Raw genomic sequence first — 27,500 nt, forward strand, 5'->3', positions numbered from 1 at the left:
TGTCCACCATTGACGCTACTGGCGACATGGGGGAAATGGAGGTCTTCAAGTCTGCGTCATGTCGGTGCCCAGCCATCTGTCCACACTAGTGTGACCCAACATGTGAAACACATTAGAATAAAACAGCAAGACGCGAACGAACACATCCACTTTGGTTTCGTGTTCTTTCTTCTTTCTCTCTTTTTTTTGGGGGGGAGGGGGGGAAACATATTCAAAAGTGTTTGTTTTGATGGACAGAGAACAATGTGTGTGAAGGAGATTCAGACACCGGAAACACAAAGATAAAGCCTTGCATTATGTAGATTACAGAAGCGTGATTTCCAGTTCCGCGCTTCGTTGGTTCGTCTTGCCATACAAAGGCTTCGTAACTTCGTTAAAAATTCGCTGTGGAAAAATAATAAAGGATTTAGTTATGAGGAAGACTGTATGTATACGGCAGAGAGTATGTACGTACGCTGTGTAGAGTCTGTATGTACACTGCGTAGAGTCTGTATGTACACTGTAGAGAGTCTGTACGTACACTGCAGAGAGTCTGTACGTACATTGTGTAGAGTCTGTATGTACACTGCGTAGAGTCTGTACGTACACTGTAGAGAGTCTGTACGTATATTGTGTAGAGTCTGTACGTACACTGTGTAGAGTCTGTATGTACACTGCGTAGAGTCTGTACGTACACTATAGAGAGTGTGTACGTACATTGTGTAGAGTCTGTATGCCACACACTCGAATAGTTCAGTGGTAGGAGAGCTTCGTGGCCAGGTAATGTGAAGTGTGAAGGCTGCCCACTCTGACTGGCAGGTAGGTAAGGGTAGTTATAAGACACCAGCTGCTAATCTGGATTCAATCCTCAACCTTTGGATGGTTGTCTTCCTCAGGAGAATATATATGTATGTTGGAAAGGATCGCAGTTTTGCGCGTCATCAAGGTATTCCTATGAGTCCACGGGGGCAATCACATGTTTACCAAATGGCGTCCTAGCTTCGTCTCTTCGATGTATATCAACTGACTTATATTTCTCTCTTGTGTCTCCCCTGATGATGTGATTATTACACAAAAGTGCACTTGGGAACTTATCGTGTTTCATTTTCCCCGTGGACTCATAGGAATATATATATATATATATGTATATATATATATTTTTTTTTTTTCATACTATTTGCCATTTCCCGCGTTAGCGAGGTAGCGTTAAGAACAGAGAACTGGGCCTTAGAGGGAATATCCTCACCTGACCCCCTTCTCTGTTCCTTCTTTTGGAAAATCAAAAAAAAAAATAAGAAAGGGGAGGATTTCCAGCCACCCGCTCCCTCCCCTTTTATATATATATATATATATATATATATATATATATATATATATATATATATATATATATATATATATATATCCTCCGGAGTAAGAGAACTGCCAAAGCGATATCAGTCCTTATCATCTCGCTTATCACCGTCCTCGGGCATCGCGGTTAGCGTTGCTGACCATGACGCATCATTCACGGGCCAGCCGCCCAGAGTCGAGCACGGCATAGGTTCGAATCCTAGTTGCGGCTCAGTCGGTCCACAGTCAACCCAGCAGTTCATCCACCCCTAAGGGTTGGTCGATAAAATGGGTACCACCTGGCTAAGGGGAGAGAGAGAGAGAGAGAGAGAGAGAGAGAGAGAGAGAGAGAGAGAGAGAGAGAGAGAGAGAGAGAGAGAGACAGACAGACAGAGAGACAGACAGTCAGAGGGTTACATAGAGTTATATAGATACACAGATCACACAGACCCAGGGTCCAAGCGAGATGGTCTGGTCTTGAGAGAGAGAGAGAGAGAGAGAGAGAGAGAGAGAGAGAGAGAGAGAGAGAGAGAGAGAGATCGTCTGGTTTCTTCCTCTGGTTGCATCGCATCTTACCCTGAATCCGAGATGTGTGACTTAAAAGGGTTTGGCACCAAAACGAAAAGAGAAAAAAAAATATATAATTAAATAAATAATCATTTGGTTACGCCTTTAATGATGCTCTGAATTTCGTAGTAATTAAGACGAGATGGAACTGGGTACCTTGCAGGTGGTTGGAGGGGGGGGGGGGGGGGGGGTTGGAGTCTCTCGTCGTACCTTGGAGGTGGTGGTTTTGGAGGTGGTCGAGTGTGACGACTCATTAATTGCCTGTGGCTTTCTCTCGGGAACCAGCTGACAAGCCCCAGCTGGCGACGCCTCACTTATGACAGCCAGACGTAGTTTAAGTAAGTTGGCGACCCCAACCTGATGACTGTGTGTGACGCAGGTGGTGACCCACTGGTAACCGTGACGCAGGTGGTGACCCACTGGTAACCGTGACGCAGGTGGTGACCCACTGGTAACCGTGACGCAGGTGGTGACCCACTGGTAACCGTGACGCAGGTGGTAACTCACTGGTAACCGTGACGCAGGTGGTGATCCACTGGTAACCGTGACGCAGGTGGTGACCCACTGATAAGCGTGACGCAGGTGGTGATCCACTGGTAACCGTGACGCAGGTGGTGACCCACTGGTAACCGTGACGCAGGTGGTGATCCACTGGTAACCGTGACGCAGGTGGTAACCCACTGGTAACCATGACGCTCATTTCCCGCGCGAGCCTGGTAGCGTCGGGAACAGATCAAGGCGCCTTGGAGGAAAGCATCTTCACTTGGCCCCTTCCTCTGTTCCTTCTCATTGTGGAAAGTACTAATACAGGAAGGGGGAGTTAAGAATGCCAGCCCTCAACGCCAGCGTCCTTCACAGTCGCCCTGTACGACACGCGGGAGACACGGGGGCAATACTCCTCCTCCTCCCCTCACTTGGGGGCAATACTCCTCCTCCTCCCCTCACTTGGGGGCAATACTCCTCCTCCTCCCCCTCACTTGGGGGCAATACTCCTCCTCCTCCCCTCACTTGGGGGCAATACTCCTCCTCCCCTCACTTGGGGGCAATACTCCTCCTCCTCCCCTCACTTGGGGGCAATACTCCTCCTCCCCTCACTTGGGGGCAATACTCCTCCTCCTCCCCTCACTTGGGGGCAATACTCCTCCTCCCCTCACTTGGGGGCAATACTCCTCCTCCTCCTCCCCTCACTTGGGGGCAATACTCCTCCTCCTCCTCCCCTCACTTGGGGGCAATACTCCTCCTCCTCCCCTCACTTGGGGGCAATACTCCTCCCCTCACTTGGGGGCAATACTCCTCCTCCCCTCACTTGGGGGCAATACTCCTCCTCCTCTTCCCCTCACTTGGGGGCAATACTCCTCCTCCCCTCAGTGGGGGCAATACTCCTCCTCCTCCCCTCACTTGGGGCAATACTCCTCCTCCTCCCCTCACTTGGGGGCAATACTCCTCCTCCTCCCCTCACTTGGGGGCAATACTCCTCCTCCTCCTCCCCTCACTTGGGGGCAATACTCCTCCTCCCCTCACTTGGGGGCAATACTCCTCCTCCTCCTCCCCTCACTTGGGGGCAATACTCCTCCTCCTCCTCCCCTCACTTGGGGCAGTACTCCTCCTCCTCCCCTCACTTGGGGGCAATACTCCTCCTCCTCCTCCCCTCACTTGGGGGCAATACTCCTCCTCCTCCTCCCCTCACTTGGGGGCAATACTCCTCCTCCTCCTCCCCTCACTTGGGGGCAATACTCCTCCTCCTCCTCCCCTCACTTGGGGGCAATACTCCTCCTCCTCCCCTCACTTGGGGGCAATACTCCTCCTCCCCTCACTTGGGGGCAATACTCCTCCTCCCCTCACTTGGGGGCAATACTCCTCCTCCCCTCACTTGGGGGCAATACTCCTCCTCCTCCCCTCACTTGGGGGCAATACTCCTCCTCCTCCTCCCCTCACTTGGGGGCAATACTCCTCCTCCTCCTCCCCTCACTTGGGGGCAATACTCCTCCTCCTCCTCCCCTCACTTGGGGGCAATACTCCTCCTCCTCCCCTCACTTGGGGGCAATACTCCTCCTCCTCCCCTCACTTGGGGCAATACTCCTCCTCCTCCTCCCCTCACTTGGGGGCAATACTACTCCTCCTCCTCCCCTCACTTGGGGGCAATACTACTCCTCCTCCTCCTCCCCTCACTTGGGGGCAATACTCCTCCTCCTCCTCCCCTCACTTGGAGATAGATCTATACTACATCTAACTACATGTCTATACAGAACCTGTTGTCCTATGATAGCTTCTAGGATTAGCTAGTAATGCGATGTTTCCAACGAAGCTCTCGGGTCTTCACAACGTGTGGTCAATACGACTCATGTTACCGCCTCCATATTACACACACACACACACACACACACACACACACGCACGCACGCACGCACGCACGCGCGCACGCACGCACGCTTGCACACACGCACACACACACACACACCCGTAGCAGCAAAGGTGAGGCACGGCAATATTACCTTTGAAATGACGGCAATATTACCGTCAAAAAAGAAAAACATGTCTGCTCTCTCAGCTCTACAGGGCAACCGCCCCCCCCCACCCCCACCCAGACTTCCGCCTTCACCTGAATAGAATTTTCAACTGTATAACTCAACCCCCCCCCCCCTCCCCCCTCCCCCTTCCCCTAATTTTTGCTCGTTAACTGATCTATACGAGGTTGCGTTTACGAAATTATTAAAGGTTATTTTTCGAGTGGGCGATTGGCCTCATCCATCAGTGGGTGTGTGAAATGGGAGGCTCATGATTCGCATGGCATGCGGTGCACGATGCGCTGGCCCCGCCCCCATGCAGTACACGATGCGCTGACCCCGCCCCCATGCAGTACACAATGCGCTGACCCCGCCCCCATGTGGTGCACGATGCGCTGACCCCGCCCCCATGCGGTACACGATGCGCTGACCCCGCCCCCATGCGGTACACGATGCGCTGACCCCGTCCCCATGCAGTACACGATGCGCTGACCTCGCCCCCATGCGGTACACGATGCGCTGGCCCCGCCCCCATGCGGTACACGATGCGCTGACCCCGCCCCCATGCGGTACACAATGCGCTGACCCCGCCCCCATGCAGTACACGATGCGCTGACCCCGCCCTCATGCGGTACACGATGCGCTGGCCCCGCCCCCATGCGGTACACGATGCGCTGACCCCGCCCCCATGCGGTACACGATGCGCTGGCCCTGCCCCCATGCGGTACACGATGCGCTGACCCCGCCCCCATGCGAGAGAGAGATCATGATGCGTTCGGTCTTAATTTTTCGTCTCTTTCGTGACAGATTTCACCTCAGTTCACTCGACAGCGTTGTATTCTCTTGTTAAATGAATGACAGGACATATATACATGTCCTTATACATATCCATATACATATGAAAATATATGTACACACACACACACATATTGGGAAAGAGACTAGTATGAAGAAATGCCGGGAATGACTGAGTGTAGAATGGGAATTGGCGAGATTAAACGAAGCAAGGGCGAGGAATGGGAGGTATTTAGGGAAGCCGTGCTGGCGTGTGCGAGAGAAGTGTGTGGCATGCGGAAGGTGGGAGGTGGGCAGATAAGAAAGGGTAACGAGTGGTGGGATGATAAAGTAAAGGTGCTAGTGAAAGAGAGATGTATGAGCGATACTTACGAGGAAGGAGTGCGAGTGATTAGAACTTTTAAGACAGAAAGTGGCAGGAGATCAAGAAGAAGGTGCAGGGGATGAAAAAGAGGGCAAATAAGGGTTGGGGTGAGTGCATATCAGCAAACTTCAAGGAAGATAAAATTTTTTGGAAGAAGGTTGACAGTGTGAGAAAATTGAGAGAGCAAATGGGAACAATAGTGAAAGGGGGAAATGAGGAAGCGGCCACGGGTGGTGATGAAGTGAGGAGGAGGAGATGGAGTGAGCATTTCAAAGGAGTGGTGAATGTATACACAACATCGGTCGGATTCGTACCCTGGGCAGGGCGCCTGGCTGCTTCGGCCACACGGAGCTTAAAAGACACACACACACACACAACACACACACACACACACACACACACACACACACACACACACACCAGGATTCTGGTGCTTTTACGTGTGTCCAAACCTCAGGTCGGTGGGGGCTATATGGACGTTAATCTACTGATCACTCTCCCAACCTCAAGCATTGCTCTCCGTAGACCCCTACCTTACCCCCGGGCTTCTCGCTGCCTCACTACACCTTGCAATCCCTCCCGGGGTCGACCAGCGCTTGATGGAAGCATCATTCAGCCTCACTATAGACGCCAATTTAATCCCCAATACAATCATCAGGTCTTCCTCATCGAGTCATGACGCGAGGCCCTGGGTATATCTAGGGGGAACACACACCTCCACCCCAGCAGGGAAAATTTCAGCGGAGGTAAACAGCCAAGGGTCAGCCATAACACACACACACACACACACACACACACCACGCAGAGGTCAGGTCGTTTCCTGAGGCGGGTCACGGCGGGTAGTAATCAGCAAGATGGAGTGGGTTCGCCGGCGCGTCTTGTGTGTCATGACTGGAGCGGGAGCGTGTCTCCCTCCTCCTCCCTCCACCACCCTTTCTCCCCCAGGAGCCTGTAGACGTCACGCGGTTATTTTCCCCTCCAGTGGTTAAGAAAAAATGCTCAGAAAGAAAAAAAGAACAAAAAACTATACAGTGTTTGTATATATATATAGTCAGAGACCATCATACATCTCACTGCTGTTGGCTATATATAGCCAAGCGGTTATAGCATTCCCGCCTCTTGCACAGGGGTCCCGGGTTCGATCCTGGCTGTTGGAGGTTTGTATATGATATATATATATGTATATATATATATATATATATATATATATATATATATATATATATATATATATATAAACATAGTGCATTGAAACGCGCACCTCCATAGAACATACAAACCTCCAATAGCCAGGATCGAACCCGGGACCCTTGTGCAAGAGGCGGGAATGCTAACCGCTAGGCTATATATAGCCAACAGCAGTGAGATGTATGATGGTCTCTGACTATATATATATCCAAAGAAAGAATGCCACTTGTATTCCAGTCTTAATCCGTTTTCTTATAGGATTCCTCCATTGCGTGCGATGCTCATCTGAAAACATGTCATATCAGATGTGAAGGGATAAAAAAAGAAATTCCATAAGTGACTGAAAACAGCTGTGTACTTGGACTCATCGATTCTCATTCTCTTCGAGGATGTTCGTGCATAACACGGCACTCGGTGAAATATATTTATATATATTTTTTTTTTCCTTAATGGCTGTCCTGCGTCAATGAGGTAGCGCCAGGAAACATAAAGAATGGCCCATCCACTCATATACACACTTATTTATACATAAACGCCCAAACACGCATATATACATACATATACATATCAACATATCAACATACACAGACACATACATGTACATATTCATAATTGCTTGCCTTCATCCATTCCCGGCGCTACCCCGCCCCATGGGAAACAGCATCGCCACCTCCTGTTTCAGCGAGGTAGCGCCAGGAGAACAGACAGTCATATCATACCCGACAACAGATCTAACAGTTATATCTGCTCGTGCTTTTGTCCAATGCTTTCATGAAAGATACATAGAAAACGGCTAACAAATGAGTAGTTCATTCACACTTTCGTGTCCTGTCTGAACAAGACATATGTATATGAATTAGTCAGTGTAATGGCGTGTAGATATATATCTGTATGTGCGGGTGTACCTCATGCAAGCTGAGCCAAGCCCCTCTTCTCTGACTATTGCTTACGAGACGAACATTCGCCCTGAAAATATACAAGAAAACGGGGCTAAACTTAGCAGGTCAAGAGAGGGGAGACTCCGATGCTATACACGTCGCATCCTTACTTGCTTTTAGGACTTGATTTCTCTCTCGTGCCTTGGCTGTCGACGCTGCCGAGAGACTACAAAGATACATATAGTTCGTACTAATGTGATTTGGGATTTATGTGTTTGATTCACAGCAGCCTACATTAAGGTTTCAGTGGTGAGTTAATCATTAACCCATGAGCTGGGTGAAGGTCTTACGAGAAGAGAGAGAGAGAGAGAGAGAGAGAGAGAGAGAGAGAGAGAGAGAGAGAGAGAGAGAGAGAGAGATTTAAGATTCATGATCTTCTATATCAGTCTGTGGACACAGGGAGATTATTATCCTATGGACGAAAAGAGGATAGGGGACAGACACATCCCTGGGGAACTCCCGCAGTGTTATCAAGGCATACTGAGGAATTCAAAGAACAACAGAGCATTTGGGTGTCCTTTCGAGGTTCTTTGTGATGGTGGAGGATATCACAAACTCACGGATCAATGTGGTAAAAGTAAAGGGGCATAATTCAAGGAGGAAAAAAAAGAATTACAATTGATACATTTGAAGGAATTTGATGAGGCCATTACTGTGATGATTTAGGAAAAAAGAGGAACTTTACGAGATGAGAAAGATAAAGAGGCCATATAAAGGAGTCAGACTACATGGGACAGACCGAGTAACAGAAGACCTGATGGTCTACGACGAGGCCATCTGCTGAAGGATAAGTAAGGCTCTCGCAAAGTGGACGGTGGATAGAAAAGCAAAGCAGAGAGCTCCTGGGAAGTCATGGAAACCTTGTGTCAAAACCTTGTCGAATATTTTGTGGACTTCGATGTCAAGAGGAAAAGATTGCGTCGAAGTGATTGAGAGCGAAACCAGACATGCGAGTGAGTGGAGGTGAAGGGTGTATATCACCAGGTGGGGAAGTGTATATACCCCCAGGAGGGGAAGTGTGTATATACCCCCAGGAGGGGAAGAGTTTATGTACCACTAGGAGGAAGAATGTTTATCCCCAGGGAAGAGTATATAACCCCAGAAGGGGAAGAGGGTATATGTCCCCAGGAGGGGAAGAGTGTATATATCTCCAGGAGGGAAGAGTGTATATACCCCGAAGAGAAGAGTGTATATACCCCCAGGAAGGGAAGAATGTATATACCCTGAGGATGAGAAGAATGTATATACCCCCAAGAGGGAAGAGTGTATATACCCCCAGGAAGGAAAGAATGTATATACCCTGAGGATGAGAAGAATGTATATACCCCCAAGAGGGAAGAGTGTATATACCCCCAAAGTGGAAGAATGTACATACTCCCAGGAGGGAAGAGTGTATATACCCCCAGGAGGGGAAGAGTGTATATACTCCCAAGAGGAATTCCATGTCCTTAAAGGCAAGTCATGGAGGCGAGTCTGGGGTGTTGGGGCCACGGTAGATCTGGAGATAGAAATGTCGTCCACACCAAGAACACTGGAAATACTGGAAATTGGCGAGAAATAGTTATGGAAATTGAGAGGCGTTTTGAATGTAGAGACTTAGAAAATCCAACCCCTGTGAAAAATCAATGTACAACAAAATATTACAATGATAATTAGAATGATTTTGAAGGAAAATGGAAAAGAGGAATTCAGACATACCTAAATAAGGAAGGGTTCGGTAAGTCATTTCTGCAGGAGTGAAGACAACATGTGTTCATTCAAGATGATATAATCAGTTCCAATTGATGGTGGAGTGTCATTACGTTCCTCAAGCAGTTCCAACACTCCTAACAGGCTAACAGGTCGTATGTTATGTGTTTAGTTCACGTCCTATCCAGTCTCTCTCTCTCTCTCTCTCTCTCTATCTATCTATCTATCTATCTATCTATCTAACCGAACCCCACGTCTCTCAGCGTCCCACTCCCACAGTCCACATGTGTGTGTGTGTGTGTGTGTGTGTGTGTGTGTGTGTGTGTGTGTGTGTGACACGCCAGGTCGCTGGCCATCACCGGCGGACATCTGCGGGACGGCTCCGTTGACGTGGCGTCCCCGGCCGGTCACGCAAGCGTTGGGTGGCGGCAAGGCTCCTCAAGGACGCCTTCACGGACGATGAAGGGAAGGGAGGAAGAAGGGTGAAGGGAGGAGGGAAGGAGAGAGAAAGAAAGGGCGAAGGAGGAGGAAGAACAATGTAGGAGGGACGCCAAAGAAGAATGAAGAGATCAAAAGATAGGATTTTATAGACGATCAAAGACACAAAGGACAAGGAGAAGGGGGGAAAACAGACGAAACAGAAATGATTTACTACCAAGGTAATGAAGGAAGGAGAAATCACCAGTTAACACGGAGAGGAGATAAAGAAATGCACAATAATGTTGTACAGTCACACTGGTGAGTGTATAGTCACACTGGTGTGTGTGTATAGTCACACTGGCGAATGTATAGTCACACTGGTGTGTGTGTATAGTCACACTGGCGAATGTATAGTCACACTGGTGTGTGTATAGTCACACTGGTGAGTGTATAGTCACACCGGTGTGTGTGTATAGTCACACTGGCGAATGTATAGTCACAATGGTGTGTGTATAGTCACACTTTTGAGTGTATAGTCACACTTGTGTATGTATAGTCAAACTAGTGAGTGTATAGTCACACTGGTGAATGTATAGTCACACTGGTGAATGTATAGTCACACTGGTAAGCGTGTATAGTCACTACAACAGTATGATGGGAGGGTGGGGTAGGAAACAGGTCTGTAGTTTATAAGTAAAGTGTAGGACTCCAGGACCCAGTAGCACTTTATAAGTAAACTATAGGAATCCTGGACCCAGCCAGTAGTAGTAGTTAAGTAGTTAGTATTACTTGACCGTAGTGTATGAAGGCCATGTCTGCCACAGTGTTCTTCTTCTTAAAGATAAAATATTGAAGTTTATTTCTTCCCCCCTACGTCAGGTCAATCGCCCATCTCACGAAGAGCGTTCCCCCATAGCAAGGTGCGCCAGGTACCTCGCCCCCCCAAATGGGGCGTTCCCCCATAGTCAGGTATGTCAGGTGTATATATATATACATATATACATTCCCCGTATGGACGGCTTCGCCCCCCCCCCCCCAGCGGCTGAGTATGCCAGGTATATCGTCCTCAGCATGTGAAGCTTCCCCCCCCCCCCCCGTATAGTCAGATATACCAGGTGTAAAGTCCATTAAGGAGCTTCGCTTCCTCTCCTCCCTCCTCCTCCACCAACCACCATCACTCTCCCTCCCTCCCTCCATCTCTTCTTCCCCCTAGCCAAGTACGCCAGGTCAACCTCCATAGGAATCAATCATCTCCCTCCCTCCCTCCCTCCCCCACCTCAAGCCAGGTGGTGCGTCAGGTGGCTCGTCCAACACCGCATGCGAGGCGTTATTCCCCTATAGCCAGGTGGTGTGCTAGGTGGCTCGTCCAACACCGCATGCGAGGCGTTATTCCCCTATAGCCAGGTGGTGTGCCAGGTGGCTCGTCTACCACCGCATGTGAAGCGTTAGCCCCCCCCTCCCTCCCCTCCTCATAGCCAGGTGGTGTGCCAGGTGGCTCGTCCAACACCGCATGCGAGGCGTTATTCCCCTATAGCCAGGTGGTGTGCCAGGTGGCTCGTCCAACACCGCATGTGAGGCGTTACCATCCCCCATATCCAGATGGTGTGCCAGATGGCTCGTCCAATACCGCATGTAAAGCGTTATCCCCCTATCGCCAGACGGTGTGCCAGGTGGTTCGTCCAACACCGCATGTAAAGCGTTGTCCCCTTATAGCCAGGTGGTGTGCCAGGTGGCTCGTCCAACACCGCATGTAAAGCGTTGTCCCCCTATCGCCAGGTGGTGTGCCAGGTGGCTCGTCCAACACCGCATGTAAAGCGTTGTCCCCCGATAGCCAGGTGGTGTGCCAGATGGCTCGTCTACCACCGCCCCATGACAGGCGTTGCTCCATAGCCAGGTGGTGCGCAAGGAAAGGGGGGGGTCTTCTTCCTCTCTCCCCCCACTCGGGGTCATTTAATGGGTCATGTATCCTAACCCCATTTTCTTTTCCCCCCTTTTACAGGCTCGTCATTGTCTCTTGTGTCTCGCCTATTCCCACAAATGTTACCTTTTAGGCAGTACCTGTTGCAGAAATGGGGCGTTCCCTCCCATTCCCATTTCCAACCTCGCAAAGCAGATGGATGAACATGTCCCTCACACAGACAGACAGACACACCCCATTCCTCCCCCCCCCCTCTTCCTCCTAGACCTCGTGTTCATTCGCAGGTGTTCTGCTGTTCTATATAACTTCGTGTACATCAGTTCGCGCACATCCGGAGGCTAAAAGGAGCAAAGTTTCTCCCTCCGTAAAACCAAGTAAGTATGCAGAGAGGCTATGGCAGTGATGAACCTGTGTGTGTGTGTGTGTGTGTGTGTGTGGCCGGTTGGAGGCAGTAGCTCAAAGGTGAGGTCCGTTACGATTTTGACGTCTTCCCTTACACCGCTAAGCTCTGGCTCGCTCTGTCCACAATGTCTCTCGTGTCCTCTAGGTTACGAAGTGCACCCGACCCCCCCACCCCACCATCTGTACCCAAGGCAGAATTTTCCACATCGTGCAAAACTCTTTGACCCTCTTTTTTTCTCTCTCTTATCTTTGTTTTCTTGTATAATTATTTTTCTTCGATCTAGTCTATATTTAATGTCATCGATAAGGGCTTTTGTCCACGATCGGAGGCTTGGAAAACAAAACGGATCTCGTCCACTTTTCTTCCGCATCGCTAACAAGGGGTTGCTATCGACGGACGAGCCTCAACCCCCCACACCCATCATCTCGCCTCAACCCCACACTGGGTGGGTATAGAGACATCAGACGGAGGGGCAAATATAGTGTGTATATGTGTGTAGTGTGCAATCAGACGGAGGGGCAAATATGGTGTGTGTGCGTGTGGTGTGCGATCAGATGGAGGGGCAAATATAGTGTGTATGTGTGTAGTGTGCGATCAGACGGAGGGGGCAAATATAGTGTGCGAAAGAATATTCTAATATAACTTTGCCTGCATTAATGTACCCTGGCTGCCCGCCTGTATCCGTTCGTAGAAACGAGCGAGAAAGGAATGTAGGCTGATACTTGGCACTGAATTTGCTGAAAGTATTACCCGAGACGAGAGAATTACACCAATATACGCAGGATCACCCTCCTGGGGTGCGGGTCGGCACGGAGATGTTATTCAAGTGCCCTTCAACACAGGAGATAGGACGAGGGCCGGCGGTGGAGGAGGGATGTACCCGTTGGATACATCAAGCTCTCTCTCTCTCTCTCTCTCTCTCTCTCTCTCTCTCTCTCTCTCTCTCTCTCTCTCTCTCTCTCTCTCTCTCCCCCTTGACGGACGTATGAAAGGAAGGGTTCAGACACCACAATTTCCTGTGGTAGCGTGGAGGGGACAGACACACACACACACATCAAGAAATGCAGGTAAGGGAAAGTCTTGCTGACCCGCGTTTAAGGTTACCTACATACGGATGGGAGGATCTTTCCTTTCGTTATACAACACCAGTTTAAGACGACGACTAAGAATGACTGTTAGTTTCCTCAAGTCTACTTATTCTCGCATTTCTTAAACGCTTGCAAGGTAGCTTAGCCAAATCGTCATCGACCACAGTGAACAAAGAGTGTGATCTGCTCGGTTGTTTGAGCCCTCGTCCAAGCACCTGCCTGAGGGAGTAGCAGTTATGAAAGCCGTCAATGTCAAGTTGCCACAACCACCAGCCCAAATGCCATTGAACACCTTGATCATGTGTTCAAGATCTCTCGCAGACCACAGTGTACACTATATGTGTTCAAGATCTCTCGCAGACCACAGTGTACACTCTCACTTTGCCTGCGGCCTTCAGGGTACAAGCAAAGGATTAACCTACACCAATATGAAGCCTTTCTTATTTAAGCTTTTATCAGACTGGAAGCCGACAGAGGGGAACCTGACTCTCGTGAGGGCCGGGTGGGATAACAAGCCCTACCCCCTGGCCTAGCCCCAGTGCTTAGGTCCCTCACCACCACCGTTAGGCCGCCCTGGAGCATAGGGCCTCGCACCTCCTGAGTTGTAGGGAGGTTTTGAACCTCAAACAACACCAGCTGGATGGCCTCTTAACACTGGATGGGTAATGGTGGTATTAAGGCGAGGGAGGTTTGACGGACTTCTGGCACTCTGAAAGGGGATCCTTGACGCTGCTTGACCGTCTACCAACTTGGCATTCGTGTACTGAGTCTCAGGGATGATACGGCCAGGAGGAATAAGGCTGGGAGTCTCTGATAGATGACAGTGTCTTTGTGAGCCTTTACCACAGTGTGTGTGTGTGTGTCATCTACCTTCAATATTCCCCCTGAAGACTTTTTATCCCATAGTTCACCTCCTGTGCTCCACTGCTGGTCACACATACACACACACACACACACACACGCGCATCATTTCCACTCCACGATATAATCCATCAAAGGCCACCCCTCTCCCAGGTTATCTCTCCTGGGTATCTCCCCCTCAGAGATCTCCTCTCTTATCTCCACACCCTCTCACTCACTCCCTGGTGGTGCTCCCCAACCGTCCCAGTGCTTAAGGTCGTCCCAGCCGTGCCTTTATCTGTACCTTGATGGTCTTTACAGCTGCTCCTTTGACCTTACTCCCACCTTCATGGGATCCCCTTCCACCTTCGTGTCTCTCTCTCTCTCTCTCCCCTTTTGAACTACTGCTGTTTCATCTTTCCCTCCTCTCTCTCTCTCTCTCTCTCTCTCTCTCTCTCTCTCTCTCTCTCTCTCTTTCTCTCTCTCTCTCTCTCTCTCTCTCTCTCTCTCTCTCTCTCTCTCTCTCTTGAAGGGCTCTGTGATTCCCCTCCTCTCAAAGCAGAGCTGTTCTCTCAACATCTCTTTCACTTCTATAGAGCTTTCCCTTCACCTCTCTCCCTGCTTTCCAGCGCTCCCTGCTCCCTTCTCCCTGTCATGTTCCTTAGACCACTGTAGAGCTGCAACCTTCTCCTCCCTCTTTGCTCTATAGAGAGTTGTCATTTCCCTCCTTCCCACTTATCTATATCTGCCTTTTCCATCTCGTAACTAAGGCTGACCCTTTCTCTTTCACTCCCTCCTTTCTAGAGCCGAAGTTTAATCCTCTGCAGCCATCATCCCTCGTCTTTAAAACTTCCCCATTTCCTCGTTCCTAGAGCAGTCGCTTGATCTTCTCTGATCATGGCCTCTCTCTCCTCTAGACTTACCCGTTTCTCTCATTTCTAGAGTAACCATAATACTCCTTTCTGGCCAGCAGCTCCTCTCTCTAAAACATGCGCCTTTCTCTCGTGTCTAGAGCTGCCGTATGATCTCCTCCCTGGGTATCACCTCTCCTCAAAGACCCTTGCACTACTATGTCGCAGACCATCAGCATCTTTAATGCTTGATGTGTGTGATGTTGGAAGAACTGTTCAGTTATAATCCTCCAGGTTTCACCACTCCGACCTATGGAAAGCCAGCCATCTGCCGGGTCGGCGCCTATACGTGAGAGTGGTTGGTTTATATGGGATTCTACATGGCATGGGCAGATGACGTGATGGCCTATAAGGACGTTATCTCCAGGAGAACATTAGTCTTATCACCCTATTTTAATCCACGGGACTAGGATGTTATAGATGGAGAGGGGGGGGATAGTGCAGCAGAAGGCTCCTCCCCAACCACGAAGTATGGACTGTGGTGCATTTTCAAAGGGCAGGTTGTGTTTCTCTCTCTCTCTCTCTCTCTCTCTCTCTCTCTCTCTCTCTCTCTCTCTCTCTCTCTCTCTCTCTCTCTCTCTCTCTCAATAATTGGAGTAATTTCCATGACCTCATGAAGCGATATACATCAAAATGGTTTATGGCTCTGGTTATAATAATTCATTTATCTTTTTTTTTTTCATTCTATTACGCGTTTTGAAATTTATGAACATTGCGTGCGTGTGTGTGTGTGTGTGTGTGTGTGTGTTGGAGAAGACCTCAATTCTCCATCTTACAGTATAATATCTTACTATGATGATTCTTAATGATCAGGGCAATAAAAGTGAATCGTTCGAGTTAATAATGATCCTTATGATAAAGTTACCTCCATGAGAAGTGACCTTTCCTGGTGAAGATTCTTTTGCAATATTTGGAGAACCAAGATTTCTGAAGGAACACGAGGAGGAAGGGAGCGATTATTATAATTGACCAGTATGAGGATTCCCGTTTTCTAATTGCTGGAGCCACACGCCCTTGTTAAGTCTTTACCCAATTCTCCAGCTTTCTGCAGGGGTTGTGGATTCTCGAGACGTCCTCACGTGAACAAAGGCAGTCAGTGATGGGGTAATACCTTGAGGAACCTCATCTTCAATGTGGGACTCGTTTGGAATTTGCTAAGAGACGACTACAGATGGTTACGAATCCCTTCATTTAGAAAAGCTTTTTAAGGAGCTGTTCGAGCTGGGAGGAGGTGGAGGATGAGGAGGAAGAAGGACCTCCTTCGTCAGGAACGTCACCCTCTGCCACCAGATGTCGAGTAACCTCGACGACGAAGAAGAAGAAGAAGAAGACTTCGAGATAAAGACGTACTTGAGCATATCTTCGGCAACAGCTTTGATGGCGCGACAGTCAAAACTACGCTGCCAGGTCATACCAGCCCTTCATCAGTCTTCGTCATATTCGTTTTCGCTCTCCAGCTACACACACACACACACACACACACACACACACACACACACACACACATTCGTCGCTCCGACGTTAGCAGGGTTCCTCATCTCGACGCTTGGGTAACTGACGAGGATAAGCGACTCCATGGGAGAGGTGGCGTCTATTATTTTCATCAGGTCTCACGAGAGGTTAGCGTCATAACGTAACGTAACGCAACGTAACGAAACGCAACGTAACGTAACACAACGTAACGTAATGAAACACAACGTAACGTAACGCAACGTAACGTAACGCAACGTAACGTAACGCAACGGAACGTAACGGAACGTAACGGAACGCAACGTAACGTAACGCAACGTAACGGAACGCAACGTAACGAAACGCAACGTAACGTAACGTAACGTAACGCCGTTAGTGTGGCGTGACGCTCCCCCTCTCCTCGCATCCTCTGGGGTGTTCTCGCCAGTAGATTTGATGCAATTCTACTGATGCTGTTGATACGTTCTTTTAGGACCAACATTTCTGCCTCCGGTGTAAGTCATGGGTGATACGTAGGCTATCAATACTACAACATCATATTACAATAAGTAATGGAGAAGTAATACCACTTCCATTTTATGCGCATGTCAGTATAGTTCTCCCATTTCGTCGTAGTCAATGTCTATTCTCAACTCACTGATACGTATTAATGGTTTGCTTGGCAGTATTGGCTTTGAATGAATGGAAAGAACTTTTATTCTCGATGATTCAAATTGCGAATTGAGGAATAAAATAGGTATCAACCCTCCCCTCCTCCTCCTCCACCCATCTTCTTTTATCCCAGAGTTCCAGTGTGGGATAACTTTTTTCGTGTTGTTTCGAAACCATAAGAAGGATGAGACATTTCTCCAAAGCGCATAAGATGAAAGCGCCTCTCATTTTGCTCTGTAACCCGCTTTCATACGTCGAGTCCCGCATTTCTTCTTCTCACGATTTATCATCAGTCTGAACGTGTGTGTGTGTGTGTGTGTGTGTGTGTGTGTGTGTGTGTGTGTGTTTGGGATCATGAGAGGCAGGTGTTTTGGGAGCAGCTGAGCGAGTGTGTCAGCAATTTCGATGCACGAGACCGGGTGTTAGTGATGGGTGATATGAATGGCAAAGTGAGTAATGAGGCAGTTGAGGTTGTAACTGGGGGACATGGGGAATTCTGTGTTGTGAATGGAAATGGTGAACGGCTTATGTAGCTGTGTGCTGAAATGGAACTGGTAATGGAGGATATATGGTTTAAAAAGAGGGACATGCGAGTAGGAGAGATGGTCAACGGGCATTATTGGATTATGTGTTAATTGATAGGCGTGTAAAAGAGAGACTTTTGGATGTTAATGTGCTGAGATGGGGCAGCTGGTGGGATATCTAATCAGCATCTTGTGGAAGCGAGCGTGAAAATTTGTAGAGGTTTTCGGAAAAGAGAGAACAACATCGGTGAGAAGATAGTGGTGAGAGTAAGTGAGCTCGGAAAAAAGATTTGTATGAAGAAATACCAGGAGAGATTAAGCGTAGAATGACAAAAGGTGAGAGTAAATTAAGCGAGGGGAGTGGGTGAGGAATGGGAGGTACTTAGGGAAGCAGTGCTGGAATGTGTGAGAAAGGCATGTGGCATGCGAAAGGTGGGCGGTTTAGATAGGGTAGTGGGTGGTGGGATGAAGAAGTGAAGTTGCTAGAGGGTAGTGGGTGTGGAATGAAGAAGTGAAGTTGCTAGTGGTAGAGAAAACAGAGGCATTTGAGCGGTACTTACAGAGGAGGAGTGAAAATGATCAGGGGAAGCTAGCAAAGATTTTATTCTTGATATAGACGTATATTTCATTTATTTCGATACGCTGATTTCAAAATTGCAGCTTGGAAATCTCCTTCACATCTAGTCTTCTATTTTTTGTTGCCTTATCTGTTATAATCTATGGTTATGTCATGAGTTTAATGAAATATTAAAGGTTAGAGTGTTGTTAGCAGTGGCTCTCAACATAAACTGAGAAAAACTGAGAAAAATGGGGTTCAGTAGCCAGGAAGCAAGGCACTGTGGTGGATGGTTGAGTGAAAATTCGAATACAGGCGTAGGAATATACGTTAGGTCACAGTCCACAGTTTCTATACCACCCTCCCCCAACCTGGCCCCAACTTGGCTAGGACGACGTCGAGGCCAAGGAAAGGCCAGGCGAGCGGATAGATCTGCTTTGTGATGTTCTTCAAGAAAATATATATGATAATGATATAACCCCTGATAACATAGCACATAATGCCAATGTTTTTTTTCAATTCATATTTCATAACTGTGTTCATGTGTTGTGTTGTAATTGTGTGTAGAGAGGAGGAGGGATGTGTGGCTCTGAATATCATTGTTCTCGTGAGTAACGACCCAAATTAGTGGACTAGCGTAGGGTCGGTCGCCTGGCCTTCCTTTAAACCTTGGCTTTGACTTCCTTCCAGCCGGAAAAGGATAAAGAATCTGTGGACTGTGGCTGTACCTTGAGCCTCGAACTGTGGTTGTACCTTGAGCCTCGAACTGTGGTTGTACCTTGAGCCTCGAACCGTGGCTGTACCTTGAGCCTCGAACTGTGGTTGTACCTTGAGCCTCGTACTGTGGCTGTACCTTGAGCCTCGTACTGTGGCTGTACCTTGAGCCTCGTACTGTGGTTGTACCTTGAGCCTCGAACTGTGGCTGTACCTTGAGCCTCGTACTGTGGCTGTACCTTGAGCCTCGTACTGTGGCTGTACCTTGAGCCTCGTACTGTGGCTGTACCTTGAGCCTCGAGCTGTGGTTGTACCTTGAGCCTCGTACTGTGGCTGTACCTTGAGCCTCGAACTGTGGCTGTACCTTGAGCCTCGTACTGTGGCTGTACCTTGAGCCTTGAACTGTGGCTGTACCTTGAGCCTTGAACTGTGGCTGTACCTTGAGCCTCGAACTGTGGCTGTACCTTGAGCCTCGAACTGTGGCTGTACCTTGAGCCTCCAACTGTGGCTGTACCTTGAGCCTCGTACTGTGGCTGTACCTTGACCCTCGTACTGTGGCTGTACCTTGAGCCTCGTACTGTGGTTGTACCTTGAGCCTCGAACTGTGGCTGTACCTTGAGCCTCGTACTGTGGCTGTACCTTGAGCCTCGAGCTGTGGTTGTACCTTGAGCCTCGTACTGTGGCTATACCTTGAGCCTCGAACTGTGGCTGTACCTTGAGCCTCGTACTGTGGCTGTACCTTGAGCCTTGAACTGTGGCTGTACCTTGAGCCTTGAACTGTGGCTGTACCTTGAGCCTCGTACTGTGGCTGTACCTTGAGCCTTGAACTGTGGCTGTACCTTGAGCCTCGAACTGTGGCTGTACCTTGAGCCTCGTACTGTGGCTGTACCTTGAACCTCGTACTGTGGCTGTACCTTGAGCTTCGAATACAGAGAAGGTTAAGGAAGAATACCATGGCTGTGAAAATTGTGGCGATATTGATCCTGTTTTTTTAAAAGAGAAAAAAAAATAGACGCGCGTTCATTTATTTGTCTCTGGTGCCTATAGGAGCAAAATCCAGGACCCTGTTGTTCTGGCGAAAAAAAAAAAAAGAAAACGTGAAGCAAGTCTTCATTTTTCATTTAACGACCGAAGGAAACTTTTCGTACTCTACATATCAAACTTGGCCTAATGAAGAATTTTGTCAAGACTTTTGGATAAAGAGGGAGACCACTTTCAGCTGATTAATGGAAAATCTTTCTTTTTTTTTTTTAATCCAAAAATCGATGTTGCTAAGATGAGAAAAAATCAGAACTTTTTTATAATCTTTTTTTGCTGGACCGCAAATTAGCGAGATAGTGATTGATACATTTTTTTTTTTTTGACAGTAATAAGTCGACCAATTTTGGATTAGTTGCTCCTGTGTCTTCCGAGGTAATTTTCGATTGGTTTCTTGAGAAACAGAAAATCAGATAACGATTGGTGCCGGAAGTTCGTCTGCAGTACACGAGGTACGAATTATTTTGATGATCCCGTTTGCTATTCCCCTTTGGAAAGAAGGAAACTACAAGAATGGAAAGGACTGCCTCATGTTTCCTTAGGTTTTCTTGCATTCGCTGTTAGGATCCGTCCCCTGGAAATTTTAGGGTGAGGAAGAAGAAGAGGAGAAAGAAAAAGAGGAAGAAGAAGAGAAAGAAGAAAAAGAAGAAGAGAAAGAAGAAGAAGCCGAGGGAACGGCACAAAATCTATTCATCCACCTCACAGGAGACACACACACCATTAAGTGTAACATGATGGAAGTCTTAAGAATCTTGTACATTGCTCACAGACCATTGTGAAGAAAAAAAAAACACCTCACAGGAGACACACACTATTGTATTAAGTGTAATATGATGGAAGTCTTAAGAATCTTGTACATTGCTCACAGACCATTGTGAAGAAAAAAAAAATCGACCATACTGACAGAAGAAGCTACACATTTCTTCCACCAGGAGAAATACCTCACTAACAACAAACAGGTCCTGAACTCCTCTGCAGCCGACTCTGTGACAAGTTGGTTTAAATTCCAAAGATTTTTCTTTTTTTTTGGCGGTTTTAGAACGGTTCCCTGCATATCATTATCATTATTATTATTATTATTATTATCATAATCATCATTATTATCATTATTATTATTATTATATTATCATCATTATTAATATCATTATTATTATTATTATCACTTCATAATAGTGTGCCGTTTCCCGCGTTAGCGAGGTAGCGGCAGGAACAGACATCCAGTCTCTTAACTGTCATGCGCAATGCACTGAATTCGCAGCTCCCTATCCACATTATCATTATTGTTTTTGTTATCATTATTGTTGTTGTTATTATTATTATCATTATTATCATTATCATTATTATCATTATCATCAGGTTGTCTACTGACGAGTGCTTCCGGAAACTACAACAATAGCCGTGTTGTCGGTGTGAGGAAACAACCCTTCGCTTGGCATACACCTGATCCTGGCGCTACCTTCCTAACGCGGGACACAGCGAAGAGGGATGAAAAACCGAAACAAAAAAATCTATCTTTTTTTTAAGGATGAGAGGTTAAAACTCTTATTCTCCAGTGCCCGCTGGCTGAAATTAGGTTAAAAAGCGTTTTCCATTCATCCTTTCCTATAGAATTTCCACGTCAGTATAGTCCCTCGCTACCACATGGTGTTCCTTCATAGGTATTTTCCTGATGGTTGATGTGCCGGAGGGAGCGGTGGGTGGGTTGGTGGTGAGGAGCCTTCTGCTGTACTGTCTCCATCTATAGTGGTGGGTGGAGGAGGAGCCTTCTGCTGTACTGTCTCCATCTATAGTGGTGGGTGGGGGAGGAGCCTTCTGCTTTACTATCCTATCTCCATCTATAGTGGGCGGGACTTCCCGTGTACTCTCTCTCTCTCTCTCTCTCTCTCTCTCTCTCTCTCTCTCTCTCTCTCTCTCTCTCTCTCTCTCTCTCTCTCGTGTCCTCAGTTCCCCAGCTGAGCAAACTCTGGCAAGGGTAGTGGTGGCAGCGGCAGCACCGGACGACGCCGTCATATTTCTCTCCTCGCGTCCGCCATTCCTCTTATCCTCTCCCTGTGTTGGGCTGGGAATCCCTGAACGCTTCTTCCTCTTCTTCTTCCTCCTCCTCTTCTTCTTCCTCCTCCTCTTCTTCTTCCTCCTCTTCTTCTTCTTCCTTTTCTTCCTCCGCCTCCTCCTCTTCTACTTCTTCTTCTTCTTCTTCATTTTCTTCCTCCTCCTCCTCCTCTTCTTCTTCTTCTTCTTCTTCTTCTTCCTCCTCCTCCTTTCTTCCTCCTCCTCCTCCTCCTCTTCTTCTTCTTCTTCTTCTTCTTCTTCTTCCTCTTCTTCTTCTTCTTCCTCCTCCTCTTCTTCCTCCTCTTCTTCTTCTTCCTCCTCTTCTTCTTCTTCTTCTTCTTCTTCTTCTTCCCTTTACTCGACGACGCCCTGCGTGACAATCATCACCCGTCGGATCAAAAGACCGGTGATTGGACGCTACGCCAGCCAATCGCGCGGAGAATGAACACTCCGCGGACCAATCAAGACCGCTCACAAGAATTCCACAGTCGCAACACACGATCCCATACGTTAGTCTCCTTCCGTCGGTAACATGGGAGGTAATAGCGCCTTTGATGACGTCTTAGGTCGCCCAGCTCCAGACCAAGGGGTGGGGTGGGTGGGGCCTGGATCATCGACTTCCCCTGATACAATACGAAATGAGGAACAAAAGATATGGTCTATCTGTTCTCCTCATCATCGTCTCCAGCTACGAGAGACAGAGACCTCTCAGCTTCCTTATCTCTTATCATCCGATCATGACGTGCCCGCCTAGGTCAAGCAGAATCTGTCTAGCAAACTACAGTTGAGGCAAGATTTGCCAGACCTCCACAGCCTCAGTGTTTGTCAATTCCTCGCGTGCGAGTATGTGAGGAGGAGGATGGAAGATACGTTATAGTGACGTAACATAACGACAGAACATTGCGATGACAGTGTGTGTGTGTGTGTGTGCGTGTGTCTTGATACACGAGCAGAAAATTATACTCGGATCATCATATTGTAAACACACTCAAAAAAGTATCTTAACACTTGTGTTTAAAACAATATTACACCACGGACGAAGGACTCTGAGAAACTCCCACTGATCTGGCGCTTCATATAGTTTCGTAATATATCGACAGCTAACATTTCCTGCCCTATAATGAGTATCAGACTGATCTAATATTTCGGTGGAAAGCACTATAATGTGACGCTGCCGTAAATCTTAGGGAAATTTGTCTCGCATTCACTCCTAACAGTCCGTCTTACCGAGATACCACAAGGTGTCTTCATCATTTTGGAAATTCATCACACTCGTCAGGGAAGATGCGTTCTCAGCGTGTGAAACTGGTGAAAGAAAAGCAACCACATCCTGGCCTTAAATGACACATGGAAAAGAACTAAGGAAATAGAGAACAAAGGACAGGAGGAGGAGAGATATCCAAGAATTTTTGAGGAGGTGGAAAACGTGTCATTTTAAAAGAGAACGAGGTATATCGTAGATGGCCGGACTTAAACTCAAGATGGCTTGAAGAAAGACTTGAAGATAGCGTTTTGTTGTGAGTGAAACACGGCGCTGGTGACCCGTCTTGCTAGCAGAAGAGTTCCATACACGACAGGCAGATCCTCACCTTTGGTAACCCCCTTTTTCGATTACCCCATTGTACACTGAGAGAAGGCGAGGATGATGGGAGGGGCCAGACGCTGGCTGTGGAGGGCAGTAATGTCGTAACTATTATGGACTAATTCCATTCTCATCTCTTCCTCCCACCACTTTGAAAAGTTAACAAATATCTCATTACTTGAATGAGTGTACGATGAACTGAGACACCATCACAGGGGAGGGTCGAGAATAATACTTTTAATATCTGAAATTTATATATACACACTTATATATACACACACACTATCACTGAGGGTTCCGCCCTTATTTATGACTCGTCCCCAAAAATGGCGATCCTGAAAGTCCCCTCGAAAGAGAAAGAGGGTCCTAATAATACCCTCCGCTCGACCCTCGTCCTTGCCTTGCTTCCTTCACGGGTGTGTAGGATGCGTCCTGGAGGGCGTCCATAGATGTCACGTCTCTACGGGTACAAGTGCCTGGGTTATACCCGAGTCCACCAGCAGCATTCCATCTCATGAAGTAGTACCCTAATAAAAAAAAAAAAAGGGTAACCAGACCTTACAACTACAACACCACAACCGCTAAGGGTTACGTGTCAGCGGTTGTTACAAAAACACAACAACGAATATCAAGACAACTAGTAAGTTAGACGGGACGATAGCCTATGGAAGGAAAGGAGTGTGGTTAACTTGTATGAAAGTTGCGCGCGCACTAAAAGAAAATGGCGCGATCCAAGATTATATAAATGATTCTGGTGCCATGTCATCCTTTGACGTCCTGATTCATCACCACAACTCTCCACTGTAACCTTGATATAACCTACAGTACCAATACTACTTCATTACCTGCGTCACATGAGCATATACTTAATAGAACTAGAGGAGTTCATGATAAATAAGTAGAACTACATTAATCATTACTTATCGTACCTCCGGTAACCACTTTTATGGCAGCACTATACGTCATTTCCTACACACACGCACGCAAATATCGTTAACTTTTCAACACGCATTCATATGTTCCGTGTTATAATTTCCCCACTGAATATACAGAAATTCAGTAAGTTAGACCGTGTAAGAACACTGTAAAGTGAAAAAGTGGTTCGCTACACTACAAGGCCATATTCTTCGTCCGTCTTGAATCGTATCTCACCAATCTACGACCCGTATCGTTTCAAAAGACGGGGTTTCCCCCCCCACCTCCTCAAGATAAAAACCCCTTGAGATTTTTATTCTTCATATTTTTCTTCTCCTTAACTTCTTTCTTTTCTTATAATGAGGGGCCCCTCGGAGGCTGCTGGTGCCGCCTGTGTGGTGGCGCTGCTGCTGAAGGCGAGCTGGTCGAAAGCGACTGTTGGCCTCACCACGACTCCCTTCTCCTCCTCCTCACGGCGTAGCCAGTCTTAAGTGAGCTGTATTATACAGGTCTTTTTTCAGCTATATATATATATATATATATATATATATATATATATATATATATATATATATACATATATATATATATATATATATATATATATATATATATATATTATCCCTGGGGATAGGGGATTAAGAATACTTCCCACGTATTCCCTGCGTGTCGTAGAAGGCGACTAAAAGGGGAGGGAGCGTGGGGCTGGAAATCCTCCCCTCTCGTTTTTTTTTTTTTCAATTTTCCAAAAGAAGGAACAGAGAAGGGGGCCAGGTGAGGATATTCCAAAAAAGGCCCAGTGCTCTGTTCTTAACGCTACCTCGCTAACGCGGGAAATGGCGAATAGTTTAAAAGAAAAAAGAAATATATATATATATATATATATATATATATATATATATATATATATATATATATATATATATATTCTCTTCGGTTTCTCTCAGCGCTAATGATGAGTCCAGCCCATTTATGAATTAAAGGTGGTGGATAACGAACGCATGAATGAATAGGTTTACAGGAGAGACTTGAGTGGTCTCTCTCTCTCTCTCTCTCTCTCTCTCTCTCTCTCTCTCTCTCTCTCTCTCTCTCGTAATCACAACCCCCCCCCCCCCCCGGAGGTAATGCGGAGACCGTGGGAGACGTCAGTCAAGGTGGCGGTGGGGTGGAGGCCGGAGTCTCATTACCTAACACAATCAGGAGTTGATAGTCTTGTCTGGCGCCTTGCTTGACGTGCCCTCCAACCTCATTCCTCTCTCTCTCTCTCTCTCTCTCTCTCTCTCTCTCTCTCTCTCTCTCTCTCTCTCTCTCTCCCTTCCCGTTTTCGTCCTGCTACACGTTCTCTCTCTCTCTCTCTCTCTCTCTCTCTCTCTCTCTCTCTCTCTCTCTCTCTCTCTCTCTCTCTCATGAAGGTATGACAGGAGAGGGACGCTACCTAACCTCACCTAGCCAGGTTGGAGGCGGTGGGCGGGAGGTGGCAGCCAGTCAGTCACCCGTCATGGACGGGACGAGAAAATCACACTGTCAAAACATAAAACTTTTTTTTCTTTTTTTACATTTCATTTCAAACATTTTTACACGTCATTTCTCCCACGCGGAATATCTTTATATATATATATATATATATATATATATATATATATATATATTATCCCTGGGGATAGGGGAGATAGAATACTTCCCACGTATTCCCTGCGTGTCGTAGAAGGCGACTAAAACGGGAGGGAGCGAGGGGCTGGAAATTCTTCCCTCTCGTTTAATTTTCCAAAAGAAGTAACAGAGAAGGGGGCCAAGTGAAGATATACCCTCTGAGGCTCAGTCCTCTGTTCTTAATGCTACCTCACTAACGCGGGAAAAGGCGAATATGTATGAAAAAAAAAAAAAAAAACATATATATATATATATATATATATATATATATATATATATATATATATATATATATATATATATATATATATATATATATATCTTAACAAAATTTAACATTTTCTATTTCAATTAAACATACATTAACATGGAGATAATCGAATAGATAACATCGGATTATTAACATAACTCCTCGACTTTAGACACGACGCATCTACAGAAAACGTCAGATATATATATATATATATATATATATATATATATATATATATATATATATATATATATATATATATATATATATATATTTTTTTCGTATCCTTTACCTAACGTTACCAGGTACGCTTTATCCCTACATCCCCACAACGTAAATCATCAGTTTACGTCACGTATGCTGGTGTCGCGGATGCTTCCGTTCCTGTCGTAAGCCTCTCGGTGAAAAGTAGTCCTCGAGGAAGCAGCACTTAAGAACTTACGGGAGACGAGTCTGACCGTCTGTCTGTCTGTCTGTCTGTCTGTCTTCTCCCTTGGTAGATCTCGGGGAAGGAGTCTCTCTTATGGCCATGGTAAGGGACACGAAGATGGTCTAAGCTTTCCTTAGCTAGTTGTCGCCCGCCTCCACACTACTATGCTCGTACACTAATGTTTATATGAGGAGAGTCATGTGAACATGAGATTTAATTCCTCAGGGTTGCGAGGTTGCCATGAGTATAGCACCGAAACCAGATCCCCCTTATTCATAGACAAAACCCACCGACCTTTATGTGATATTTTCCAGACAGCATGTCGCCCCCAGTATACCATGTCGCTCCAATTCGCTCTATCCCGTGCACGCCACGCATCTTCCTGCATATTCAACCACTGATCACTCAAAGCATCTTACTCTCCATCCTTCCATCTCCAACTCGATCTCCCACTTTACCTTATCCCCTCCACTTCTGATACATATACTCTCTCTGTCAACCTTTCCTCACTCATTTTCTCCACGTGTCCAAGCCATATCAGTACACCCTCTTCAGCTCTCTCAAACATACACCATCATACAACCACACCTCTCTCATATGGCGTCATTCCTTACGAGATCAACCCTCCTCACACCACGTATTTATCCTCAAACACTTCATTTCTAACACATCCAAGCTCCTTCGTACTTTTTAGAATGACTGACGCATCCATACATCACAGTCGGGACTCAT

The 27,500-nt window shown here is 47.0% G+C and overlaps 1 protein-coding gene across 3 annotated transcripts in view; it reads left to right on the forward strand.

Moving 5' to 3' along the window:
* LOC139755110 (GTP-binding protein Di-Ras2) overlaps positions 1 to 27,500 on the forward strand; it is a 358,074-nt gene that overhangs the window by 319,858 nt on the left and 10,716 nt on the right. For 2 of the 3 annotated variants that reach the window (XM_071673245.1, XM_071673246.1), the window contains one exon: positions 10,656 to 10,745. The exons of the other annotated variant lie outside the window; for it this stretch is intronic. In XM_071673245.1, coding sequence (XP_071529346.1) covers positions 10,656 to 10,745 — 90 coding nt within the window. The remainder of the gene's footprint in view (positions 1 to 10,655; positions 10,746 to 27,500) is intronic. 3 annotated transcript variants of the gene reach the window in all.

Source organism: Panulirus ornatus, chromosome 18, assembly GCF_036320965.1.
Source record: "Panulirus ornatus isolate Po-2019 chromosome 18, ASM3632096v1, whole genome shotgun sequence".
In the NCBI taxonomy this organism is placed as follows: domain Eukaryota; kingdom Metazoa; phylum Arthropoda; class Malacostraca; order Decapoda; family Palinuridae; genus Panulirus; species Panulirus ornatus.